This window comes from Hypomesus transpacificus, chromosome 5 (genome assembly GCF_021917145.1).
Source record: "Hypomesus transpacificus isolate Combined female chromosome 5, fHypTra1, whole genome shotgun sequence".
Taxonomy (NCBI): Eukaryota; Metazoa; Chordata; class Actinopteri; order Osmeriformes; family Osmeridae; genus Hypomesus; species Hypomesus transpacificus.
In genome coordinates this window covers 4,893,935-4,915,279 of record NC_061064.1, presented here as the reverse complement: position 1 = coordinate 4,915,279, position 21,345 = coordinate 4,893,935, and the positions used below count along the sequence as shown (strand labels likewise).

General features: G+C 50.1%; 2 protein-coding genes across 11 annotated transcripts; both read right to left on the bottom strand.

The window, feature by feature from the left end:
• Window positions 1–319: 319 nt before the first annotated feature.
• ehbp1l1b (EH domain binding protein 1-like 1b) lies at window positions 320–18,323 on the bottom strand. 10 transcript variants are annotated; one of them, XM_047020125.1, is made up of 28 exons: window positions 17,754–18,323; window positions 15,424–15,481; window positions 15,126–15,221; window positions 14,930–14,983; window positions 14,418–14,596; window positions 14,142–14,278; window positions 13,929–14,003; window positions 12,815–13,459; window positions 12,352–12,429; window positions 12,079–12,243; window positions 11,492–11,767; window positions 11,145–11,346; window positions 9,399–9,797; window positions 8,334–9,182; window positions 7,580–8,239; window positions 7,058–7,246; window positions 6,020–6,760; window positions 3,905–4,490; window positions 3,644–3,813; window positions 3,427–3,475; window positions 2,747–3,319; window positions 2,531–2,594; window positions 2,303–2,361; window positions 1,884–2,004; window positions 1,495–1,594; window positions 1,285–1,358; window positions 1,077–1,191; window positions 320–989 (listed from the first exon to the last, which is right to left on the bottom strand). In XM_047020125.1, exons 1-28 carry the CDS (start codon window positions 17,855–17,857, stop codon window positions 902–904), a joined length of 6,906 nt encoding a protein of 2,301 aa, XP_046876081.1. In that variant the 5' UTR covers window positions 17,858–18,323; the 3' UTR covers window positions 320–901. The 10 variants fall into 10 exon arrangements, with proteins under 10 accessions (XP_046876081.1, XP_046876084.1, XP_046876082.1 ...); XM_047020128.1 differs by having other exon boundaries at window positions 1,884–1,995; XM_047020126.1 differs by having other exon boundaries at window positions 12,079–12,240.
• A 1,398-nt stretch (window positions 18,324–19,721) lies between these two features.
• On the bottom strand, window positions 19,722–21,319 carry fam89b (family with sequence similarity 89 member B). Its single transcript, XM_047020722.1, has 2 exons — window positions 20,671–21,319; window positions 19,722–20,564 (listed from the first exon to the last, which is right to left on the bottom strand). Exons 1-2 carry the CDS (start codon window positions 21,163–21,165, stop codon window positions 20,304–20,306), a joined length of 756 nt encoding a protein of 251 aa, XP_046876678.1. The 5' UTR covers window positions 21,166–21,319; the 3' UTR covers window positions 19,722–20,303.
• Between the last annotated feature and the right edge of the window lie 26 nt (window positions 21,320–21,345).

The window sequence follows — 21,345 nt, the reverse complement described above, 5'->3', positions numbered from 1 at the left end:
GCTTCTCTCTCCCTCTCTCTCTTTTGCTCTCTCTCTTTTGCTCTCTCTCTCTTTTGCTCTCTCTCTTTTCTCTCTCTCTCTCTCTCTCTCTCTCTCTCTCTCTCTCTCTCTCTCTCTCTCTCTCTCTCTCTCTCTCTCTCTCTCTCTGTCTCTCTCTCTTTCTTTGTCCCTCTGTCAGTGTAATTGGTGACTATTTGACCCCTGCTGGCCATGTTATGTATCATCGTTTTTAAGAGCCTCGCGGACTATCAGCATGTTCTGGTCCAGGCAGGCGGGTGTCTGTCTGGCAAAGCAACAGCACACAGTGGACCACACACTGTCTGAACAGACAAGGCCGCTTTATTCAGCATGCACACACTGGAGGTAATAAATAACAGGGACATTACCGACACAGGATGAAGGAAAAGCATCTTCATACAACACAACAAGAAAGTACCACGACAAGATGACACACCGGGTAAATAACAAAACCATTTGTTTGACAATATCGGGACAAACATTCAAGGAAACTGCCATATATTGATATGAACAATCGTTCTAACATGTAATCTGTTGCGGTCCCAAAAAGGAATTCTAGTACTGGGACACTCGTTTATATAACAGACTGATACTGATCTTTATCCACAAGTCCCCGTCGTATGGCACCCATCTCAAACACCATGCATATCATGTTCAACAAAGGGAAAAAGGCTATGAAAAAATAGTTCAACACTTTCAATAGTAGTCATGGAGACTATTCTTAAGCAGTAGAGTTCTAGGTCAAACTCACTCCCAACAGTCTCCACCATGGGGCAACCAGCCAGCCAGCTGCCGGCTGGGTCTCTCCACTAACTCAACCGTCCAATAATGGTTTCACGATCCAGCTCCTTCATTGGTCAACAGTGACCACGCCTCTCCTCTCTCACTGGAGAACACATTTTTCCTTATTGCTGTACTTCCTTCTTCTCAGCTCCAGACCTCGCTCCAGGCGCTCGTCTTCCTCCAGAGCCCTGAAAACACACAGTGAGAGAATGTGACGAAAGGCTGTCGGGACGTACTCAGCTTTCTGGCTTTTTCACTCTCACACACACACTTACCCTCTCTCTTTGGCATCCATGTCTCTAACCAGCTCATCTCGCTGGTTGACAAGAGACACCAGCTCCTGTAGCAGCAGCTGCTCCCTGTGCTGCTGGGCACTTGTCTTCTGCCAGTCTGAAGAGGAGAGGAGGAATGGGGCAGAGAGGATGAAGAGGAGAGGATTGTGGAGAAGAAAAAGGGAGAGGAATCACCTATGTCGGACCTCACCTTCTATAGCCATCATGACTCTGAGTTCTCGGTTCAGCAGCTCAAAGCGTCTCTCCAGATCCTGTTCCTCTTGCCTGGAAAACAAGGAGATGGAGTTATACAGAAACTAGAGCACAGGTTGGCCCGCCAGCAAACAGTCAAGGTTAGACTGAAGTTCAAGTTAGCTTGTATTGAAGTCAGAGTGTAGTTAGGTTGAGGAATACGCCTCACAGTGACTCCAGGTTGTCCTGTCTCCTGATCAAAGCATTCTTCTTGTTGACCAAAGTAAACCACTCCTGGATCAGACGTTCCTCTTCCTCGCGATCACTTCCTGGTAGGACGGAGGACAACCTTATCAGAGGACACCCACACGGCCCGGCTTCTTCATACGACGTTGCGCGTGCCTCTCCCACCCGTCTCCCTCTAATGGCCTCACCCGTCTCCCTCTAATGGCCTCACCCGTCTCCCTCTAATGGCCTCACCCGTCTCCCTCTAATGGCCTCACCCGTCTCCCTCTAATGGCCTCACCCGTCTCCTTCCAATGGCCTCACCCGTCTCCCTCTAATGGCCTCACCCGTCTCCCTCTAATGGCCTCACCCGTCTCCCTCTAATGGCCTCACCTGTCTCCATCAGGCGACGGAGGCGTCTCTCCACTACGCCCGCTCGGCTGTCGATGTGCCTTTGCTCCGTCTCTAATGCCTGGAGTTCACTTAGCACGTACTGGTTAGTGTCCTGGAGTTGCTGACACACACACACAAAGACGCACACACACACACACACACAAAGACACACACACAACATGAACCAGACAGACAAACATGCAGATGAGACAATACATGGAAGTGGAAAATAATAGATAAAATGATGGATTTAAAATAAAAGACAGAAAAACAGAGAGGGGAAAAGAGAAGTCAAAGGATTAGAGGGGGAAAGAGTAGGGAAGCGAGTAAAAGACTATGATAGGCAGATAGACAGTATATACAGTACTGTACATAGAGCAATACAGAATATATAGGGATAGTAAGAATTTGTGACTGACCATGGTTGCCTCTTCCTTGTTCACGATAAACTCCTGAGCCTTCGATGCTCTCTGCGCTCCTGAAAACACACACAGGAACATTCCACACAAGCAAACCCACAGCAACCTATCGGAAAAGCCTACATTGTTTCAGTTAGGTATATGTGGTCTTTGGAATTTCCTGCCTTCTAAGGAGTTTCACAAACCCAAACTCATCATATAAATCATTTTTGTTGTTCCAACACTCACCTGGTTCTGCGTTCTCTCTGGCTGCTGAGGAGCCGTTTGTGACTTCGCTCGGAACACCGTCATGCTGGGACATGAGACAGAACAATCATGTTATTTATCAAGTTGCTGGAGACATTTGACTTGAATGTTGCCCACACGGGGGATGGGTGGTGGGGGGGAGGGATGGTGGGGGGGGTTGAGTGTTGTAAAGCCCCTGGAAGTCTGGCTAGCTGGTACCTGGATGGTGGGAGTGTCTTCAGATTCCATGGACTGGCTCCTGATTTTCTGCCGCCTCTTCTTCAGCAGGTCGGCGTCTCTCACCTGACCCAGCCCAGACTTGGCGGCTGAGGCCAGAGGCCTAGGGGGAGCAACCGGGGTCTTGGAAACCTCCCCTTCTCCACCTCGCCTTTCCTTCTCCCCAACTCCTCCCCTGTCATCCACCTTGGGTAGTCTTTTGGTCCTGGGAGGGGCCACCAGACTGCCGTTGGTCTTCACCTTCTGCTCCCCTCCTCCGGCTTCTCCCTCCCTGGCCTCTCCCTCACCGGCGCCTCCCTCCTGGAGCTTGCGGACGCAGAAGGCCGTGGCGGCCTCCACATCGCTGGGCTGGCTGGGTGTGGGCTGCGTCAGCGTGTAGCTGGTCTGGCTGCTGTTGTGTTCTATCTGGAGGACGCTGAGCTCCTGCCCCGTGAAGTGGGAGCGGATCTGGCTCAGGTACGTCATGACGATGAGTCGGTCGGGCACCGACAGCAGGACCATGTCTGATGGCTCCAGCAGACGGGAGATGCCCAGTCCTGCAAAGCCATCGAACGCCTGCAGCCCATAATAATGACGACAACATTAGATCTGTGGATGGCAACAAACTCAAACTCCTGAATACTGCTAAGAGAACATACTGTTTTCACAGTGTGGCTTTTTACCTTCCTGTTGTTGAACTTGATGTCATGAGGGTCCAGCTTCTCAAATTCTCTGAGAGAAACAGAGGCAATCAAACACATTTGGAGTGAGTGCTGTTGATAAAATAGCCATAAAAAGTGTGAAAACTAACCATTTCACAAAAACATCCTGTGTCAGAGATGCTACGCTAACAGACACGCAAACAAGATAAGACAAAGCAAAACATTAGACGTCTCTTACATCAGTTTAGGGTGGAAGTGGTGCAGGATGGCACAGAAGGCCAGGCCGTTACGCCAGGAAGTGCTGAAGTTGGTAACCTTTACTCCCCGGTGACCTTGTGTGACTTCCTGGCACCACTGTAGCAGAGACTGGCTGGAACTCACCAGGTCTGCAGTGTCCACATTAGACACCTTGACAGGGAAGGAGAAGGAGAAGAATGAGTGAGTGAGTGTGAATGTGTGAGTGAGTGAGTAAGCGAGTTAGTGAGTAAGTGAGTATTACCTCCTGAGAAGCAGTCTCTTTCTTCCCATCAGCCTCGTCCCTGACCTGCATCACCCTAGGTTCAGGGGTCACCGCAGGATCTGAGGTCACTTCCTGAGATTTTACAGGAAGGGGAGGGCTTTTCCTCTTGCTACGTCGGGGAGGTACAACAGCAATAGACACGTCCTTCTCTGTAGGACTCTGGCTTTTAGACGACATCTGCCCCTCGTCTGAGCTGGCGAGAGGGGTCTGGACAAGGTCTCTGTTGGGGACTGATGTTGAGGTGGAATCAGCAGGGCTGGGGGTGGTGTCAGCAGGGCTGGGGGTGGAGTCAGCAGGGCTGGGGCTGGAGTCAGCACGGCTGGGGGTGGAGTCAGCAGTTGTAGGGGTGGAGTCAGCAGGGGAAGGGGTCGAGTCAGCAGGTGTAGGGGCGGAGTCAGCAGGGCTGGGGGTGGAGTCAGCAGGTGTAGGGGTGGAGTCAGCAGGGCTGAGGGTGGAGTCAGCAGGTGTAGGGGTGGAATCAGCAGGGCTGGGGGTGGAGTCAGCAGGGCAGGGGGCGGGCTCTGACTGTTTCTTGGAACGTCTCGCAGGAACAGGAAGGTCTGGCCTGCAGAAACAGCCAGAGACACAGTGTTAGTATGTAGGGTGTCTGACCCGGTGTGTCAGTGCGAGATGGTGTGTGGTGTAGACTCAGAGGATCTGACATGGGGGTTAGTCTTACTTTAGCTCCGACCCCCCTAATGTGTTTTCCATAGATAGCAGGACGGAGTTTTGCTCCAGCCTCTCATCTTCCAGCTCAACACTTGCTCCACACACCACACTTTCAGCAGGCTCCCCTGCCTCAGCCAATGAGGAGCATTGATCCTCTGCAGATACCCTAGCCGCCCAATCCTCTGACTTGTAAGTCCTATTATGATCTTCTAAATGGCTTACAGTGTCCGTGCTAGTTTGCAACTGGATGACCAGGGGGTCATTGTCATGTAAACAAGGGATGAGGCGTTTCCTGCACCGGGGGGCGGGGACAGGAGCCTCCTCAGTGTCGCCTCCCATCTGGAGTAACTTGGCCAATAGGAATCTCTCCTCCTCAAGGAGACTTTGGTTCTTCGAGACAGGGTCTTCGGTGTGTGAGTCAGAGGTCTTAGTGACCGAGTGTCTTTGAGAGGTGCTGGTGGCTATATCTGGGAGTGTCAGCGAAGAGTGGGTCTTGTCTGTGTAAGACTGTGTTTGAGGTGGAGGGGGTGTCTTGCTGGTGGAGTCAGGTGGAGGGGGGGTCTTGCTGGTGGAGTCAGGTGGAGGGGGTGAACCTTCTGGTTGAAGGGACTGAGGTGGAAGGGGCCAGGGAACTACAGAACTCTTGATTGCCTCTGATATGGCCTCGTCTGTATCCTTGGTTACGTCAGGCTCCTGATTGGCTGCTGTCTCTCTGTCTGTCACCAGTACACTGCCTGAATTGCTGTTTTCCGTGGCCATCGGTTGGTTGGCTATGTTGCTAAGGCAAGCTGAAACATTCTGATTGGCTGTCAATAGCCCCACTTCCTGTAGTGGTACAGGTGGGGGGAGGGGCCAAAGGGGAGCATGTTCAGATGAAGTGTTGTGATTGGCTGCACCATGGAGACCGGAGAGGTCCTGAGCAGACTCTGGGCTGGGAGACAGAGAAGGAGGTCAACCTCCTAATCTGGCATGTTCTGAATGACGAGCACACACCACACTGCCCGCTACTGACAAGCTGGGACCATATACACAGCACAACTGGCCACAGCAGACCACTGTCACTGTCCACAGCGCATCAGATTACTGTAGATTCAGCAACCACAGTATGGAACATGCTTCAAACCCACCACTTCACAAACAACACCAGACAGATCTCTACAGGGATGGAACATGCATCCACAGCAGCGTTCAGCTCAAACCTTACATAGAGGCACACAACAATGATCAAGAGAAGATGCACAGAAGTTCAGTCAAACTCAATGGAACATCTCAGTAACTCTCAACCACAAACAGGTTTGAAGAGCGCGTCAGCACACCGAATTAACACTCAAGAAGCTCAGGAAGCCTTCGATATTTCAAGCCGGAAAACCCACCATGACCAAGCATCTCCATTCAACAGGCATCAGCCCCATTGACTTCACTTACCCCCCGCCCCCCTCCATGTACAGCTCAGCCGACCAGACGGTTCCCAGGTCCTCCTGCCCCAGCTCAAACTCCAGCTCCTCCCCCTTCTCCTCCTCCTTCTTCAGCAGGATTGGTCGAGGTCCAGACAAAGGGGGAGGTTCGGGGGCCTCCAGAAACTCCTCATAGGCTATATCGTCCAGCTCCACCTCTTTTAGAGGAGGCCACGCCTCTCCGCAGCTGCTAGCGTTGGCGCTCTCCAGCGGTGCTGACTCTGTGTCTAGTCTGCCTGTCCTTTCTGCTCTGTCTGTCTCTGGCCTCTTCGGATGGGTTTCTGCTCTGTCTCTCTCAGCTTCTGACTTTTCCTCCGCTATGTTTGTATCTCGCTCTCTGCTGCCGGTCTCTCTCTCTGCTCTGTGCGTTTCTCTATTTTCTGTCTGAGATGGGTATGGAGGCATGGTCTCATCAGGACCAGAGACCATTTCATTGGTCATCTCCTGCTCTATGGCAGCCTGTCTCAGACGGTCCACCAAGCTGGGTTTAGAGGACCACCGACGCGACAACAGCTCCGAAAGCTCCTTCCTGTTTATCTCTAAGACCAATGACGAGTCCAGTGGACCGTCCTGTCCCGTGATTGGCTGCTCCTCTGCAGTATCAGAGAAGGCCGCAGGGGGCAGTATGTTCAGGTCAGAGGGAAAGGGCTGGTCAGCGTCTGGTACCTGTTTCTGGACGGAAGGCTGTAGGATGGACGCCATTGTCTCATAGCTGGAGGTGGGAGGTTGGGACAGATGTTTAGGTACCTAGATTCTGTACGTGAATGATGAATTCACTGACTTTACTGCAGGCATGAGGGATGCAGCTCACATCTATCAACAGCGTCAACTTCCGGACTCAATTTTAGACACATATTGCTACATCCATCCGGTGTTTCAAAGTGTTGTTGTAGTGACATGTTTTTACCAGCAGAGTGTGTAGTTGGACAGGTTGTGTGTGACGCCATGCAGAAGCATCCAGAGTTCTCTAAAGTATGCTGCTGCCACCAACCCCCCAAGGCTGACTCACCCCCGATACAGGACCCCCACTAACGCTGTGATGAGGCCCACGGACGCTTCCTGCCGCCCCTCCTCCTTCCCTGCTTCAGAATCCTGATAGGCTACTGAGCTGTCAGTCACCGCTACGTCTGTATGTGTGGCGTCATCTGAGGGGGGAGGGGTCTGTGAAGGAGGAGGAATCTCCTTGGCTACACAGCGACTGCCACACACACACACAAAAGCGTACACATACACACACAGTGAACGCGATAAATTATTGTCTGGTAGCTGGTTTGACACCGGCAAGTAACGGGGATCATTTAACTAAAAAGTTAGATATCCAAACCAATTAAACTTTCCAAAGCCGCTTTACTATCTAGACACAATACGCAGCAGCACAGCACTACAAACATGCCTGGTTTGGACTTGTGGGTAGTGTACTGTATTAGCTACATGTGTATCTAGTGTTCTAGTACCTAGTGGGTTTAGGTATCTCGATGGGGTGATGCCATGCTGCTTTGGGGGTCGGGGAGACACACACTCTGAGACTCACCCCCCCAAGGAAGAACTCGTCACGGTTGTCAGAGGCGCCAAGCTCCCTGGCCCCGCCCCTCGCTCTCTCCTCGTCTCCTCCAGGGCCGCCCACAGCGGCCTCTCCGCCTCACACACTGTCTCGCTATTGGACGGTTGAAAAACATTCCCCCCCTCACTGTCGGATGGTTGCCGCGTGTCGTCTCCCTCCACCTCCTGTCCTCCACAGGGGGGGTCTGACTCTAAGGCCGGCAGGGGGTCCAGCTGCAGGGAGCGGCCTGGGACAGACCCCGTGGTCCTGGTCGTCGACTCCAGCCCGGACACTATGACATGCTCCGCACAGACCTCTTCAGGAGGCGGAGAGAGGTTTCTCTCATGCTCCTCACACTTGTCCTTTACCGATGGCTGGGAAGCTGGGCCTGTAGAGATGGTAGTGGTGGGGGTGGAGGTGGCAGGGGTCGGGGTGGAGGGCGGGGTACAGGAAAGGGTAGTGGGCTGGATGGTGGGCTGGGTGGTGGGTGGGGCGATGGGAGGGATGGTGGACTGGGTTGTGGGTGGGGCGATGGGAGGGATGGTGGACTGGGGGGTGGGTGGGGCAGGAGGTGGAGTTGGAGGAAGCTCTCGTTCTTCAACGATGATTAACTGGACAGCTTCTAGACTGTTAGCGTTGTCTCTGTCTGAGCTGAGAGCCAAACACAGGAGTGTTACCCTGTTACACTGCCTTTCAACCTCAGCAGACACACACATGCAGGCACACGTTCTCCACCGATACTTACCCTGTTCCTAAGTCTAGGTCTAATGATGGTTCTCCTCTGAGGATGTCCTCCTGCTGTGTTCTCTCCTCTAGAACCTTCCACAGGGGGACCTGCACGGTCCGTGTCTGTGGATTCTCTTGAGCATTGGGCTCTGCTGCTGGTTGGTTTGTCTGTTCCTCCTTTTTCTCCTGAGTCCAAGGAGGCCTGATGGCGAAGGTGCTGCTCTTCACCACCGGAGGGGGCTGTTGAGCAGGCACATCAGCTACCTCAGCGGGTGTGTGGAAGAGGCTGGGTGTTTCCTTATGTTTGTCAGAGAAGTTAAGTGTTTCTTTGTGTTTGTGGGAAAAACTCGATATTTTCTCAGGTTTTTGGCAGGAATTGGGTGTTTCCTTGGGTTTCTCTGAGAATCTAGGTGTTTCTGCAGTCTTGTGGGTCAAGTTAGCTGTTTCTTCAGGCTTATGAGTCATGTTAGCTGTTTCTTCAGGCTTGTGAGTCAAGTTAGCTGTTTCGTCAGGCTTATGAGTCAAGCTAGCTGTTTCTTCCGGTTTGTGGGTGAAGCTAGGCCGTACTTCAGGTGCATGAATGAGACTTTGAGGCTGTGTCTCTGGAGAACATCCTGATAACAGTGAATAACCAGACAGGCTTTTTATCTTCTCCTTGTCCTCATCTGACCTATTGTCCTCATCGTGACCTGGGAGTCTCATGCTCTCCTCCTCTGGTCTGTCTTTCAGAGGTCTCTCCATGATGTCACATGGTTTGTTATCAGCTTTTGATTGCATCTCTTTATGCCCATCCTCTCTGCCCTCTTCTGATTGGTCCATTGCAGCAACTTTTCTTTCAGATGGGGTTTGATTGGCTCTCTGTTTGCATCTGGAGAAAGGAGGAACAGCAAGGGTCACCAAACTGAAAAGTACCATGAGTACTCACATGATCAAAGTCTGTATGTCTGTGTGCGTGCGTGTTTGTTGAGGATGATACGTGTATACATTTTATAACAGAACTTGATTGAGATGACGGGGAGACACTCCAGCATGTGTGTATGTTTGATATTGGGGTGTTTGTGTTTGCATGTAAATGTTCCCTTACCCTCCTTCCTCGACCATCGAGTCCCGAGGAGACCTCTTGATGGTGTCCACCTTAGATTCCACCTTCTCTTCCATAAAGAAGCCTCCTGCAGTCTGACTGGATTTATCTATGATGTCATCAAAGTCAGGTTCTGGTTCGGCCAATGGTGGCTTGTCTGCTATTAAGTGTGTTTTGAGCGGGGCAAAGGCAGGTTGAGAGGGCTTGTTCTTCTTGGTCAAATCTTTGACGTCTGCTTCCTCATCAGCCACCGGTGGTTTGACAGTGATAAATGCTGCCAGGACATTGGTTGATTCCTGACCGGGAGCAGAGCTCTCTGTGGAGGAGAAGGGCCAGGGAGGAGGCGGGGCTACAATCAACTCTTCAGAGTTGATGGGGTCAGGGTGGCCATCTTGGCCAGAACTGAGGGACAGAGATGCCGAGGATCAAAGGTCGGAAGTCACGTATTGGAGGGGGGTTAGAGCACACCAAGCAGGGAGGTTAGAAACACAGGCCAGGCCAAGTCAGCAGCACTCGATTGGAGGTTACACTTGTCAATCAACAGCAGCCACGGAAGCAAATCTTTGTCATCTACACAGCAACCACTCCAAATCCATCCCAGAAACCACTCCATCTTCTAGGGATGGGGATCGATACCCGGTTCTCTAAGGACCCGGTTCCAAATGTCTCAAAACCCGAAGATCAATAAGGTCTGAGCTTATCGATACCTCTATTGAGACTAGGTAGGCTAATATGATGTAACTTGTCTCGAGAGACAAGTCATGTCATTTAAATCTAATCACTGGTGCACAAACATACATAGATTGTCTAATAAAATTACCAAATTTGGGGGGGGGGGGGAATACTACAGCAATAAGCACCTCAACGTTGTGCACCAGCTAAAGGTAAAATGCATTTGTCTTTGAGAAGCAACGGTGTCAACTCCAGCTGCCGGACAATCTTCCCCCTCCACCCAAGGTATGCATGGTGAGCGCAGTCAGCGCACCCCAACTTCGTAGCAAGTATCCATCGTTGACTATAATCAGCCTCAATAATAAGAGCCAGGGCTCTACAGTGCAACTATTTTACTCGCATATGCCCCTAAAATTTGATCCGTGCGCGAACCACTTTTTTTTACGGGCACAGTCAGTGTGTGAGTAAAGACTAGCCTCGCCCGCCACGCTGCTGATCATTCAAAACATAGTCACATGGCTCTGTGGGCTGCTTAAGCATCTTGTTAAACAATAACAGAGACAGAACAAAATAAGGATGAGATAAGGAAGGTTTGTAGATTTAGCCAGAGTCAGGATCCATTGTGCCAATATGTGCTCCTTTTATCCAGCCGCCTCCTGAGAGCAACACGTTTCCCTTGTTCTATTTGACATCTGTTTTACTTGCGTTATTCTTATAAATGTTGTTCAGTAATCTTGTTTACATAAAGTGTGGCGTGGGTTGTGTGGGTGCTGCTATATGTTTAACATTTGCCAAATTCATTCATTTAGATGGTGGTTAGCTCAAGCTCACCCCATGGCCCACCCACACACACAGATGATTCAGCCAGCTCACTGTATCAGTCCACATCATAGCCAGGCAAAACACCACACAGAATGGCATACACAACGAACCGCACACACATCAGCCCCCATACATCCAGCGTTCAGGTGTTGGTGTATGGATGAGTGGTGTGCTTAGGGTTAGTGTTGGCAGAGCGCAATGTGGTAGTACAGGCAGGGGAACACGCGATCGATGCATGAGCTACAATGAGCTCACCTTATAACGTCTGTCTCTGCCCCACTCTCTATGGCTGGCTGGTGTAGTGCAGGGGTGAGAGAGGGGGTGGGAGCAGGGCAGGCAGACGAGGCAATTCTGATGCAGGCAACCATCCTGGAGGAGTGGGAGGCATCCTCCCCCCTGGTCAGGGTCAGAGGGGGGGCTGTCTCCATGGTAGCATGGGAGGGTTGGTGGGGAATACCTTAACGGAACAGAATGAACCAATTAAGAGAACTGTTCATCACTCTCAGGTTGGCTTCAGGTGCAACACCTCTCCAGACCTCAACCCCTCGAGCACGACCGCACTGGCAGCCTGAACCTGTCCAGGGAGGCTAACGGCTTAGTACCTGACTGGGAGGAACCGAGAACAGCAGGTGCAGTAGTGGGAGGAGCAGCGGCAGGAGCAGAGAGAGAGGCTGGGCAGGAGCGGGGGAGGGCAGGGGGCGAGGAGCGCGGTAGGAGGCGGGAGGGGGGAGGGATGACAGGGTCACAGAGGGAGTCCAGGTCAGGACTGGTGAGGAGGGGGACTGATGTGATGACGTCACAGGGATGGGAGGGGTTAAAAGGGGAGGAGCCTGAGGCTGGACTTCTGGGCTTTGACCACTTCCCTTGGACACAAGGTTCTGGGGAGTGAGGGGGGTGGGGGGATAGAGCAATGATGAAGGAATGAGCGGAGAAGAAGGAAAGAGGAGGTGAGGAACCGAGAGAGAAAAAAAGAGGATGTAGGGAGGGACAGAATGTTAATGAATGAATAGATGATTGGTGAAATGAGGGAGAGGGAGAGAGAAAGAATACAATGAGTACATCAGTTAGCAGAGCAGCATTAATGCCTCCTAGCTCCTGATGTACGCCTGACAAAAGTGCATCATCCAAATGTACACTGTTGTCATACCAAAAGACAACAGAGGTGTACAGGGGATCCGGGGCTCCCTACCTGGCTCTGGGCAGGAGAGCGGGGATGTAGGGAGAAGAAGGGATGAAGGGGAGGAGCCTGTAACCACGGTGTCGTCATGGGGAGGAGAATCAGAGGTGAAAGGCGAAGGTGAGGAGGGACGCATAGTCGGAAAAAGCTTAGGTTTGAAGACGTGAGAGCGAACTGCTGGAAGACAGATACATATTGGAGATGAACGACAGAGCTCTATGACAGCCGATTGGAGCAGGTAAAGATGGTCATAGAGCCAGTTGTCCAATCAAAGAGGAGACCAACCAGAGACAGGAGGCTGGGGATCTGGAGAAGGAGCCACATTCTGCACGTCAAATGGACACCTGACAAACGACACTGGCGCTACAGGGAGAGCAGAGAGGAAGGAAGGAAGGACAGATGAACAGAGGAAAACAGAGGAAGATTAAACAGGAATTGGAAGGAAGTGGAGAACCCGAAACAGATCTCTCATCACACCAAACTCAGGCAGACGGCCTTGCTGTTTAAACGCTAGCCGCATGTTTCTTCACACATACGCACACACACACACACACAGTTACAGCTACAGGTGTAAGGTACAAGCCCGGGCTATCTATAGTAAGTACACACAGATGTATTACAGTAACAGCAACCAATCATACCACAGAGTCAGCAGGTGTTTAAGTGTTTCAGGAAGTTCTAACATGCAGCAAAGAACAAAGCCAATCTCTCAAGTCAGCCAGCCTGAAGACAGTCTGCCACAGGGTACCTGTGCCCGAGCTGGGCTTGAAGATTCTGGGCAGAGACGGAGGCTGAGAGCGAGTGAAGCCTCGCACTGAGGGGCCAAGGGCTTCATAGGAGGACAGTGGGAGTGTGGGTGACTCAGTAGTGGGCAGGAAAGGATTGGGGGGTTCAGTGGGAAGTTCGGGCTCTGGAGAAGGTTTGGAGGCTGGGAGGGATTCGGAGGGTCGTTGGGGATGTGAAAGGAGATGAGGGGTGGGGCCGGAGTGCGTGGGGGCATCAGGTCTGGTCTTGGGGCGTGTGGGAAGGTCAGTATGTTGACGGCGTTCAAGGGCTTGTTTCCGGGGTGTCAGCGTTTCAGGGGGTAGTTGGGTCTGCATGGTGGGCTTTGGTGGTGCAGGTGGCTCAGGGGGGAGGTGGGGCAATGGGGCTGACTGCTTGTGAGCAGCAGAGACTGCAGACTGGGTTCCCCTGGACCGGCCTGGGGGTTGGGGGGATGGACTAGGGGAGGGATTAGGGGAGGGATTAGGGGAGGGCACAGGGCGGGGGAGCCTGGAGCGGGAGGGTGGTCTGGGAGAAGGGCTTGGGGGGACGGGCAGGGGAGGTCTGGAGTGGAGGACAGGGCTGGGGGCAGTTCCAGCCTTGCCAGATTTACCAGGGTCTCTCCCACTGGCTGGAAGCCAGGGTGAAGTGTGGAAGGTGGGGATTGTAAATGAAGACGGTTGTTGCAGAGAGGAATGTGATGTGGATTTGGAAAGAAGGGTGAAGGGAGAGAGGAAGAGGAAGAGTAAATGGGTGAAATGAAAAGTTAGAAAATGAACGAATTCAGACTTGATGTGAGTGGAGATACTGAATCTATCATACGGCGCTCGTTGGATGATGGATCCTTGACCTCATTGTGTTGCTATGTTACCATTCTGCCTCTCCAAACAACATGATCATTGCCAACATAGCAAAGATGATATGGAAACTCATGGAATCTTGTTGGATAGATGCTGGGAGAAAGATGACGGTCCACCAATCATCTGTTCTGCTAATCAAACATGAAATGTTGTGGAAGTGGACTATGCGAGAAGAGGAGGGTCATAGAAAGGAGATAGGGACAGGAAAGGGGGGAAGGATGGGTGGACAGAGTGGGGTACCTGTAAGTGGAGGGTTATGTCCAGAGGAAGGTCTCCTATCCTGGGTGCGAGTAGGGTGGGCTGCAGGGGCCGGGGCTGGCACAGGAGGAGGGGACAAAAAATTCATTAGGGGGTAAAAACATAGAAATTATGGAATATGGTGGTGGTTTGTGTATATATGTGTGTGTGTGTGTGTGTGTGTGTATATATGTGTGTGTGTGTGTGTGCTTGTACCTGCAGCAGCTCTGCTCATGGCTCCAGCAACAGGCCTCTTGTCCTCCTCCTCGTCACTCTCATTGAAGTCGTCAAGGTTACCGATGTCTGTGGGCTTGACGCTCATGAGGCTGGCCAGACTCTGCATGTCCTCATCACTAGGGGGACGCAGACACACAGCATGACGACGTCATCACTCGGGGACGCGGACACACAGCATGACGACATCATCCCTAGTGGACGACGATGCATGATCCCAGTGAGACGCGCTAGCCTCCTTGTGGCAGTGAGACTCACGTGGCTTTGCCCTCCCTCACAAAGATACAGGACAGCGAGAGCTTGAGCGAGGCCTCCACCACTTTGACGGACAGCGGCTTCAGTTTCAGGTGGAGGTCTGTCTGTGTGGGCGTGGCACTCGCAAACTTCTTCATGTTGATGTCTGCGGAGGCCAGCACCTTGCGATGGCCCTTCGTCTCCTGCAGGGGGCAGACAGGGGCAGACAGGGGCAGACAGGGGCAGACAAGGGCAGACAGGGGCAGACAGGGGCAGACAGGGGCAGACAAGGGCAGACAGGGGAAGACAGGGGCAGACAGGGGCAGACGGGGGAAGACAGGGGCAGACAGGGGCAGACAGGGGCAGACAGGGGCAGACGGGGGCAGACGGGGGCAGACAGGGGCAGACAGGGGCAGACAGGGGCAGACAGGGGCAGACAGGGGCAGACGGGCGCTGGTCAGAGAACTGAGGAGAGCTGAGGGACACTTGAGTTACGGTAAAGTCGCTTGAAAGCATAGAAATAGTCAACGGCTTACGCTCTCAATGACAAAAGTCCAGTCCTTGTCCTCGTAGTCCTCAGAAAGGGGATCCTGAGGAAGATGGAGACGGTTTATTTGTCTGACAGACACACACACACACTCACTCACTCACACAAAGTAATAGAGTCTGGTGAGGCAGAGAACGAGAGGACTGGAGCAGCAGTTTCTGTGCCCAAACACAGACAGTCCTTACCTTGAAGAGAGTGACGGCAATGTCCACGTTCTCCGGTACCGGCCAGACAACCATGCCCCGGTACGGGTTCTTGATACCCGGCTGCCATCCATGGAGCTGCGGAGGGTTAACAAAACCGTTTTTATCTGTCAATACGGGCTTTTACTTTCAGAATTTGATAGATAAGGATCTCAAAAGAGCAAACTTTCAGAACAGTTCCATTGAAGCTGTGTTTGGGTGTGTGTGTGTGGTGTGTGTATGTGTGTGTGTGTGTGTGCACATGTGGTGTGTGGGGCGTGGGTTTTAGTCCTGTCTGTACCTTAGTGCAGACACGCCTGTTCCTCCTCGTCCAAACTACCCTCAACTTGTCTGGTTGCCTGGGAACACATATGACACATACACGATGCATTTTGGTTTGGCAGTACAGACAGTGAGGAACTCAGTCCTGTCTGGACTATCTACCTGGCAGGGGAATTGAGGTGTCTCCTAAGGGAAATATTGTGAGAAACATCTTGTGGATCAGAAGACAATTTCCCATCTCTTCAAACCCCTGATAATACAGTTAGTACTTCAAAGTTATAATAATATTCAATTACACAACTAAAACGGCTGCTTAGTGACCATTAGTAACCAACAGCAACATGTAAACATAGAGCGCTACAGTTTAATAGAGGCTGAATTAGACAAGGGGGTCTTATGACAGTCACTACATAACTGCAAATGACAAAAATCTGAATAAACTGGAGGGTAAATGTGGCATTTGTGTGTCTGCTTGTGTGTGTCTGTGTTTGTGCGTGTTGATTGGTTGAGCGCATTGTGTTTCTGAGACTAGCTTCTGGAGCAGGAAATGAGGGAGGAAGCAGTGCTAGGTCATGTGACCTGTGCTGAGCCGAGGGCAGGTCTCCTGGCTGAAAGAAGGAAAGCCTACCAAGGTTACCCCTCCCCTGATTACCCCACCCCCATCCCCAATTCTAGGAAACGTTACCAACTGCTGACTACACTGCTAATACAGCTATTGTACAACCAGTCAAATATCGACTGCAATGACTCAGCCGGGCTAAGGTTATAACATTAACATCATCCAACAAAGTTAGCTGTGGGCGATGACAGCTGAACCTGATCAAGTCTCAAGTTGCAGGTCCGTAATAGCAACATGAAGGCTGGGGCCGAGGGGCTGAGGGGCGAGGGGAGGGTGGAAGTAGACAGGGGTACGGGCGGCAGAGTGCTGGGTGGGGGGTGGCATGACGAGCTATAGAAATAGCCCGACTCCCTGGCTGCTGGGCTGGCTGTTTGACCCACTAGAGCAGGGGAGCTGACCACTTCTATCACCTGTCTGAGATGAACCAGTCCGACATGGTCGCTGCTGTGCCGCGTCAGCTGATAATATGTACACTATGTGCAACAGGCATTATAACATGTACGGGAGAGTTATAACATGTGCAAGGGAATCATAAACGATTAGAGTGATTAGGAAAGGCTACGCTAGCATGTTTGTGTGCCTCGTTTTCAGCCGGGGTCCAGAGGACATCCACACGTTGTGATAGTGTTGTTACTGTATGTTGGAAGTCTACACATCATTTAATGTTTTGTGTTATAGAAAGAAAAGAGTAGGCCATGTTATCTTATCATACACAGTATTGGTTGCACAACTGTGTAGAACCTATAGCCCTGTTGCCTCACTCCATGATAAGCCGATAGAGCTGGAACAACATGATGCAGACACAGAGGTTGTGTTTGCGAGAGGCCGGGCTGATTAAAAAGGTAGAACTCTACAAGGTTCTACAAGGCTGACAGTCCCAGTTTGGAGTTGGTGATCAAACCAATTACAGGATGCCATCTTTTCTGGAAAGTACATTTGAAGCGTTTGCTTTAGCAGACGCTTTCCATATTTCTGCTGTCTCAAACAAATGAGCGCTGTTATCTTATCACTCGAGGAACAGGCGTGGTTTCATGACAACATTTGAAGTCGCCCTGCACGAGACATAAAGGTACTCGCTCTGTAGATAACAGAGATGATGCACTATTTAAGGGACTTCATTAATTCCAACATTGTGAGACACATCTGGCCTAATAAACATTATAGACTATTAATGTGATCATCAGTTGTTCTTCACCACCGCTCTCACAGACTTTATTAGCGGGTGCCAAGGGTCAGAGAGGATCACCAACATCAAGAGCATAATACGTCCTCTATGCCAGATAGTGGAAAGGTAGTTTAAACTAAAGGAATGCTTATTTGTAAACAGTGAGTCTATGGAAGGGCGCAATTTTGCTTCCCCCAATGTGTAGTATGCCAGCCACATTCCTCATCATCCTCATCTTAATCCAGTGAGTTAAACATTAATAGATGACGGTGAGAATGATATACGCAGTGATCAGACTGTACCGAGAATGGAATCATTTTCTGTTACTTGCACATCACTAACGGAAATGTTGCACACGCACTTCTGTTCTCATAACAGGAAATGTGTTTACTCTCATTACGAAAATCGTAGGCTCTAAAAGTAGGCTACATGTATTGTACTTGAGGCTTCTGCCCGTGACGTTACATTGATATTACGAGATAGACTAAGAAACGCCCTGTTCAACCCGGGACACGAGCTGGTAAAGGTTTATCCCTTTTAAAAGTAATTTTCATGAGTTACTCACCACTTTTTGGTGCATTCGAGCACGAGTTCTTGGTAGGATGCAACAAACTGGAACTTTGATGCTTTTTTGCCAACGCGCTGTAATCTTTTCCATACTGAAGTCATAGTGTAGGCTATTGGAAGTTAGTTGTAGTTATGAGAAATAAATTCTGCTTCCTATGATCTCCGATCGTATGTCCTTGTCCGCATTGGATTTTATGCGTCAAACGGGGATCGTTCAGCCTGTCAGGAAAGAGCGCAAGCAAGGACTTGCGCGCAAAGTGTTGTCGGATGAGTTGAATCACTCCTGTTTTGCAGTCCAAGTGTTGCCTATTAAACCCCAGTTCGGAACTGACAATTAGCGGAACCGAATCTGCAAGCGCACACTCGAATACTTCACATGATTTCTTAGGCAACTGTCCAATGAGTGTTTTTGAGAGTTATTCCAGAACAATGAGAAAGTCCACAGATCTCGCCTAAGGTAATTTATAACAAATTATCCAACACGGCATAACATACTTTAACTTGTGGAAGTTCCCCTTCTCTTAGTAGCCAAGTGGGTGACGTGTGTTACAGAAAAGGAGAGGAGAGAGAGAGAGAGAGAGAGAGAGAGAGAGAGAGAGAGAGAGAGAGAGAGAGAGAGAGAGAGAGAGAGAGAGAGAGAGAGAGAGAGAGAGAGAGAGGAGGGGTGGGGGAGACAAGCAAAGTGTTGATTTTATGGTATGTTAAGTTTCGTAATTGTATCCTCCCTTATTTTCCCTTTCCCTCACAAAATTATACTTTTGTAAAGTGGAACAACACTATCCCTAACATAACAGGACTAACACTATAAGCATGCTCGCATATAGCCAGCATATCTTCTATTGGACGACATGATAACCAACCATGTCTCATTCCCAGACAGCACAAGTCTCTGTGATGTAGGGAAGTTTGTCCCATGGTTACTGAAAGCCAGGCAGCAGCGTGGGGATTTTCCTAGGAGTGCTGGGGGGTATTTTTAGGAACAGAAGATGGATGGATGGACAGAGGCAGCTGGGTCCAGTGACAGAGCGTGGTTCTGGGGAGAAGCTATGATTCACCAGTTGACCCACAGTCCTACTCAGCAGTCTTCAAGACTCTCAGCCATTCAGACAAACCTCATAACTAACCTATACGACCATTTAAAACCTACACTGCAGAGATTGAATACGTTCTCAAATACCACTGCAGTACAGTAGAGCAGTGTATTCACTGGTCTTTCTGTAAACCCCAAAGGGTTGAGGGTAGAGTTAGAAACATGGGTTGGTTTGGGTTGGGATGGAAACAGACAAACAGGCACATCTAACAATATCCAGTGCATCTGTTGACCCTATTAATACACGCACACACACACACATGCACACATATACACTCCTCCCCCCAGTTCAACATACTGACACCTCCTGGTAGGAAAGTAGGATTGAATGATGTACACACTGTGGGGTTTTAAAAGAATGGATGTATTAAAGGAGCCCAGAGTAGCAAAAAAAACTCCTGCTGTTCTCCAGTCTCCTCCCCCTGTTCCAGACCAGACTGGGATCTTTCCTAATAAGACCATGTGAGTCTGGCACAACTGTTTATACTGTCTTGAAACACACACACACACACAGCAGAACTATCACACTGCTAGAACATCGTGTTTTTCACTGCCAAGCCTTGATAGGCAAAACATGTTGGTTTGAACTTTATGCGTACGCTTTGGCCAGTGCCAAGTTTTTCATGTAAGTGTTTCTGGGCCTTCGTAGGCTGTGTCCTGTAGTAATCTGGCACAAGAAGGATGATCTTCTGTTGAGGTTCTGAATGTGTTTGACGAATGTGGAAATGCTGTCACCTTGCTGTTGGACACAAATGCCACACTTCTAGAAAACCTGTTTTTTATCCCCACCTTGTGTTGATAAACTGTATGGAGACCACACAAAATGACAAGCGATTGTCATTTTGGGCTTCTGGGTTGGAAATTATGAACATAACAATGGGTGAATCATGATTTTATTTTAAAATATGGTTTTGTAAAACAGATCTAAACCGACAAATATGCTAATCATTGTTACAGTATAGATACTGTGTGACAGCCCATCACTACATTCTTCTTCAAAGTATTCAAAGTGTAGTAGAAAATCATGTTGAAGATCAGATATGACAATATGCGTGTATTCACATCAGTCTTCGCAGACTCATACAATCTTATAAATATAGAGAATTAAGAATGATTGGATACCAATAAATGACAGACTTCAGTGTGTAACCAGCTTTTGTACTAACATCCAGCATTTTAGTGAGGATAATTAGACCATGGTCAAATCCATAGAAGTGATGCCAGTACAATGCCAGCCATGGCAATTTATAAACTAAGTTCATAATGACAATCAGACAATTTCAAACTGTAAATTGGGCTGTGGTATTAAAATAATAGCTCTGTGGACGTAACAGCTGCCAAATGGAAGGACTGCACGCCAGAAGGATACTGGACATTGTGTCTGGCAGGAATACATGACCTGAAGAAGAAAAGTAGAGGCAGAGAATCGCTATTGCTGGTGATGGTTTACATGGGAATCTATATGGGGATGTGAAATGAATCTTTGATCCACTGGTCTCTGGAGTTCTGTGTGGGAGGAAGAGAGAGGGAGGCACTTGCGGGGACCCCAGATGGGTTTTCCTCCTCCTCCTCTTCCTCATCGTCCTCGTCCTCAGAGTAGCCGTTCTCTGTGGTGAAGGCGCTGTCAGACATCAGGGAGGCTCCCTTGTACTCCTGGATAGACTCGTAGAGAGACCACAGCTGGCACAGGAGAGACATGTCCAGCTGCCTCAAACCCACCTGAAACACAAACACGACTCATACCGTGAGGAGCTGTGGTGTGAAGCATATTTAAGTTCAGTCTCACTTCTTCTATTTTAAGTCTAGATTCTTATCGTCATCATACCATTTCTTTGCGCAGCACAGCAAGTGCCGCGTCTAGACTAGCGGGCTTGCTGTGTCCAAGCGAATCACTAAAGCGAGATTTGGTGATGTCTGCCTGGATGCGAGTCCTTTTGCTGTAGACTTTCTCAATGTCTCTCCATGAGCCGCCGCTGGAGTTCAGGATACCGCTGAGGCCTTTAGGTAGCGGAGGGAGTCCCTCGATGGCAGAGACGCTTCCCACCGGGCAAGAGCCCGGAGCACCGTTTTGGAACCCGTTCATAATTGATCGAAAAAAATGTAATTTTGTAGTGAAAAAAATATTCCAGGGTTTGAAAATAACTAGCGGTGAGTGTGCAGTGAAAAAAAATTGCTGTAGTTTATTAATTAAATGGCTGTTAATTCCAAATCGATTTTTACAACAACCTATAAAACGTGCCTCACTGACGCGATTTTTCTGTTCCTCAACACCAAATTTTTGCAGGAACAGTTCTCCATGGCCATTAGGATGATAAATCATTTAGCCATTACGTTACAGGAGCCGTTGATGCCAAGGTAGTCATGCCTGGTTTCCTTGCATTGTCCTCCTCAACGGCTTCCTTTGTTTATGCTGCCCCCGACTCTCCTTGCTCTAGCCGTGTTTATCCCCGCCCAGTCCTACTGCACCGCCGCGGGGCGCAGCACCGAAGTACACACACTA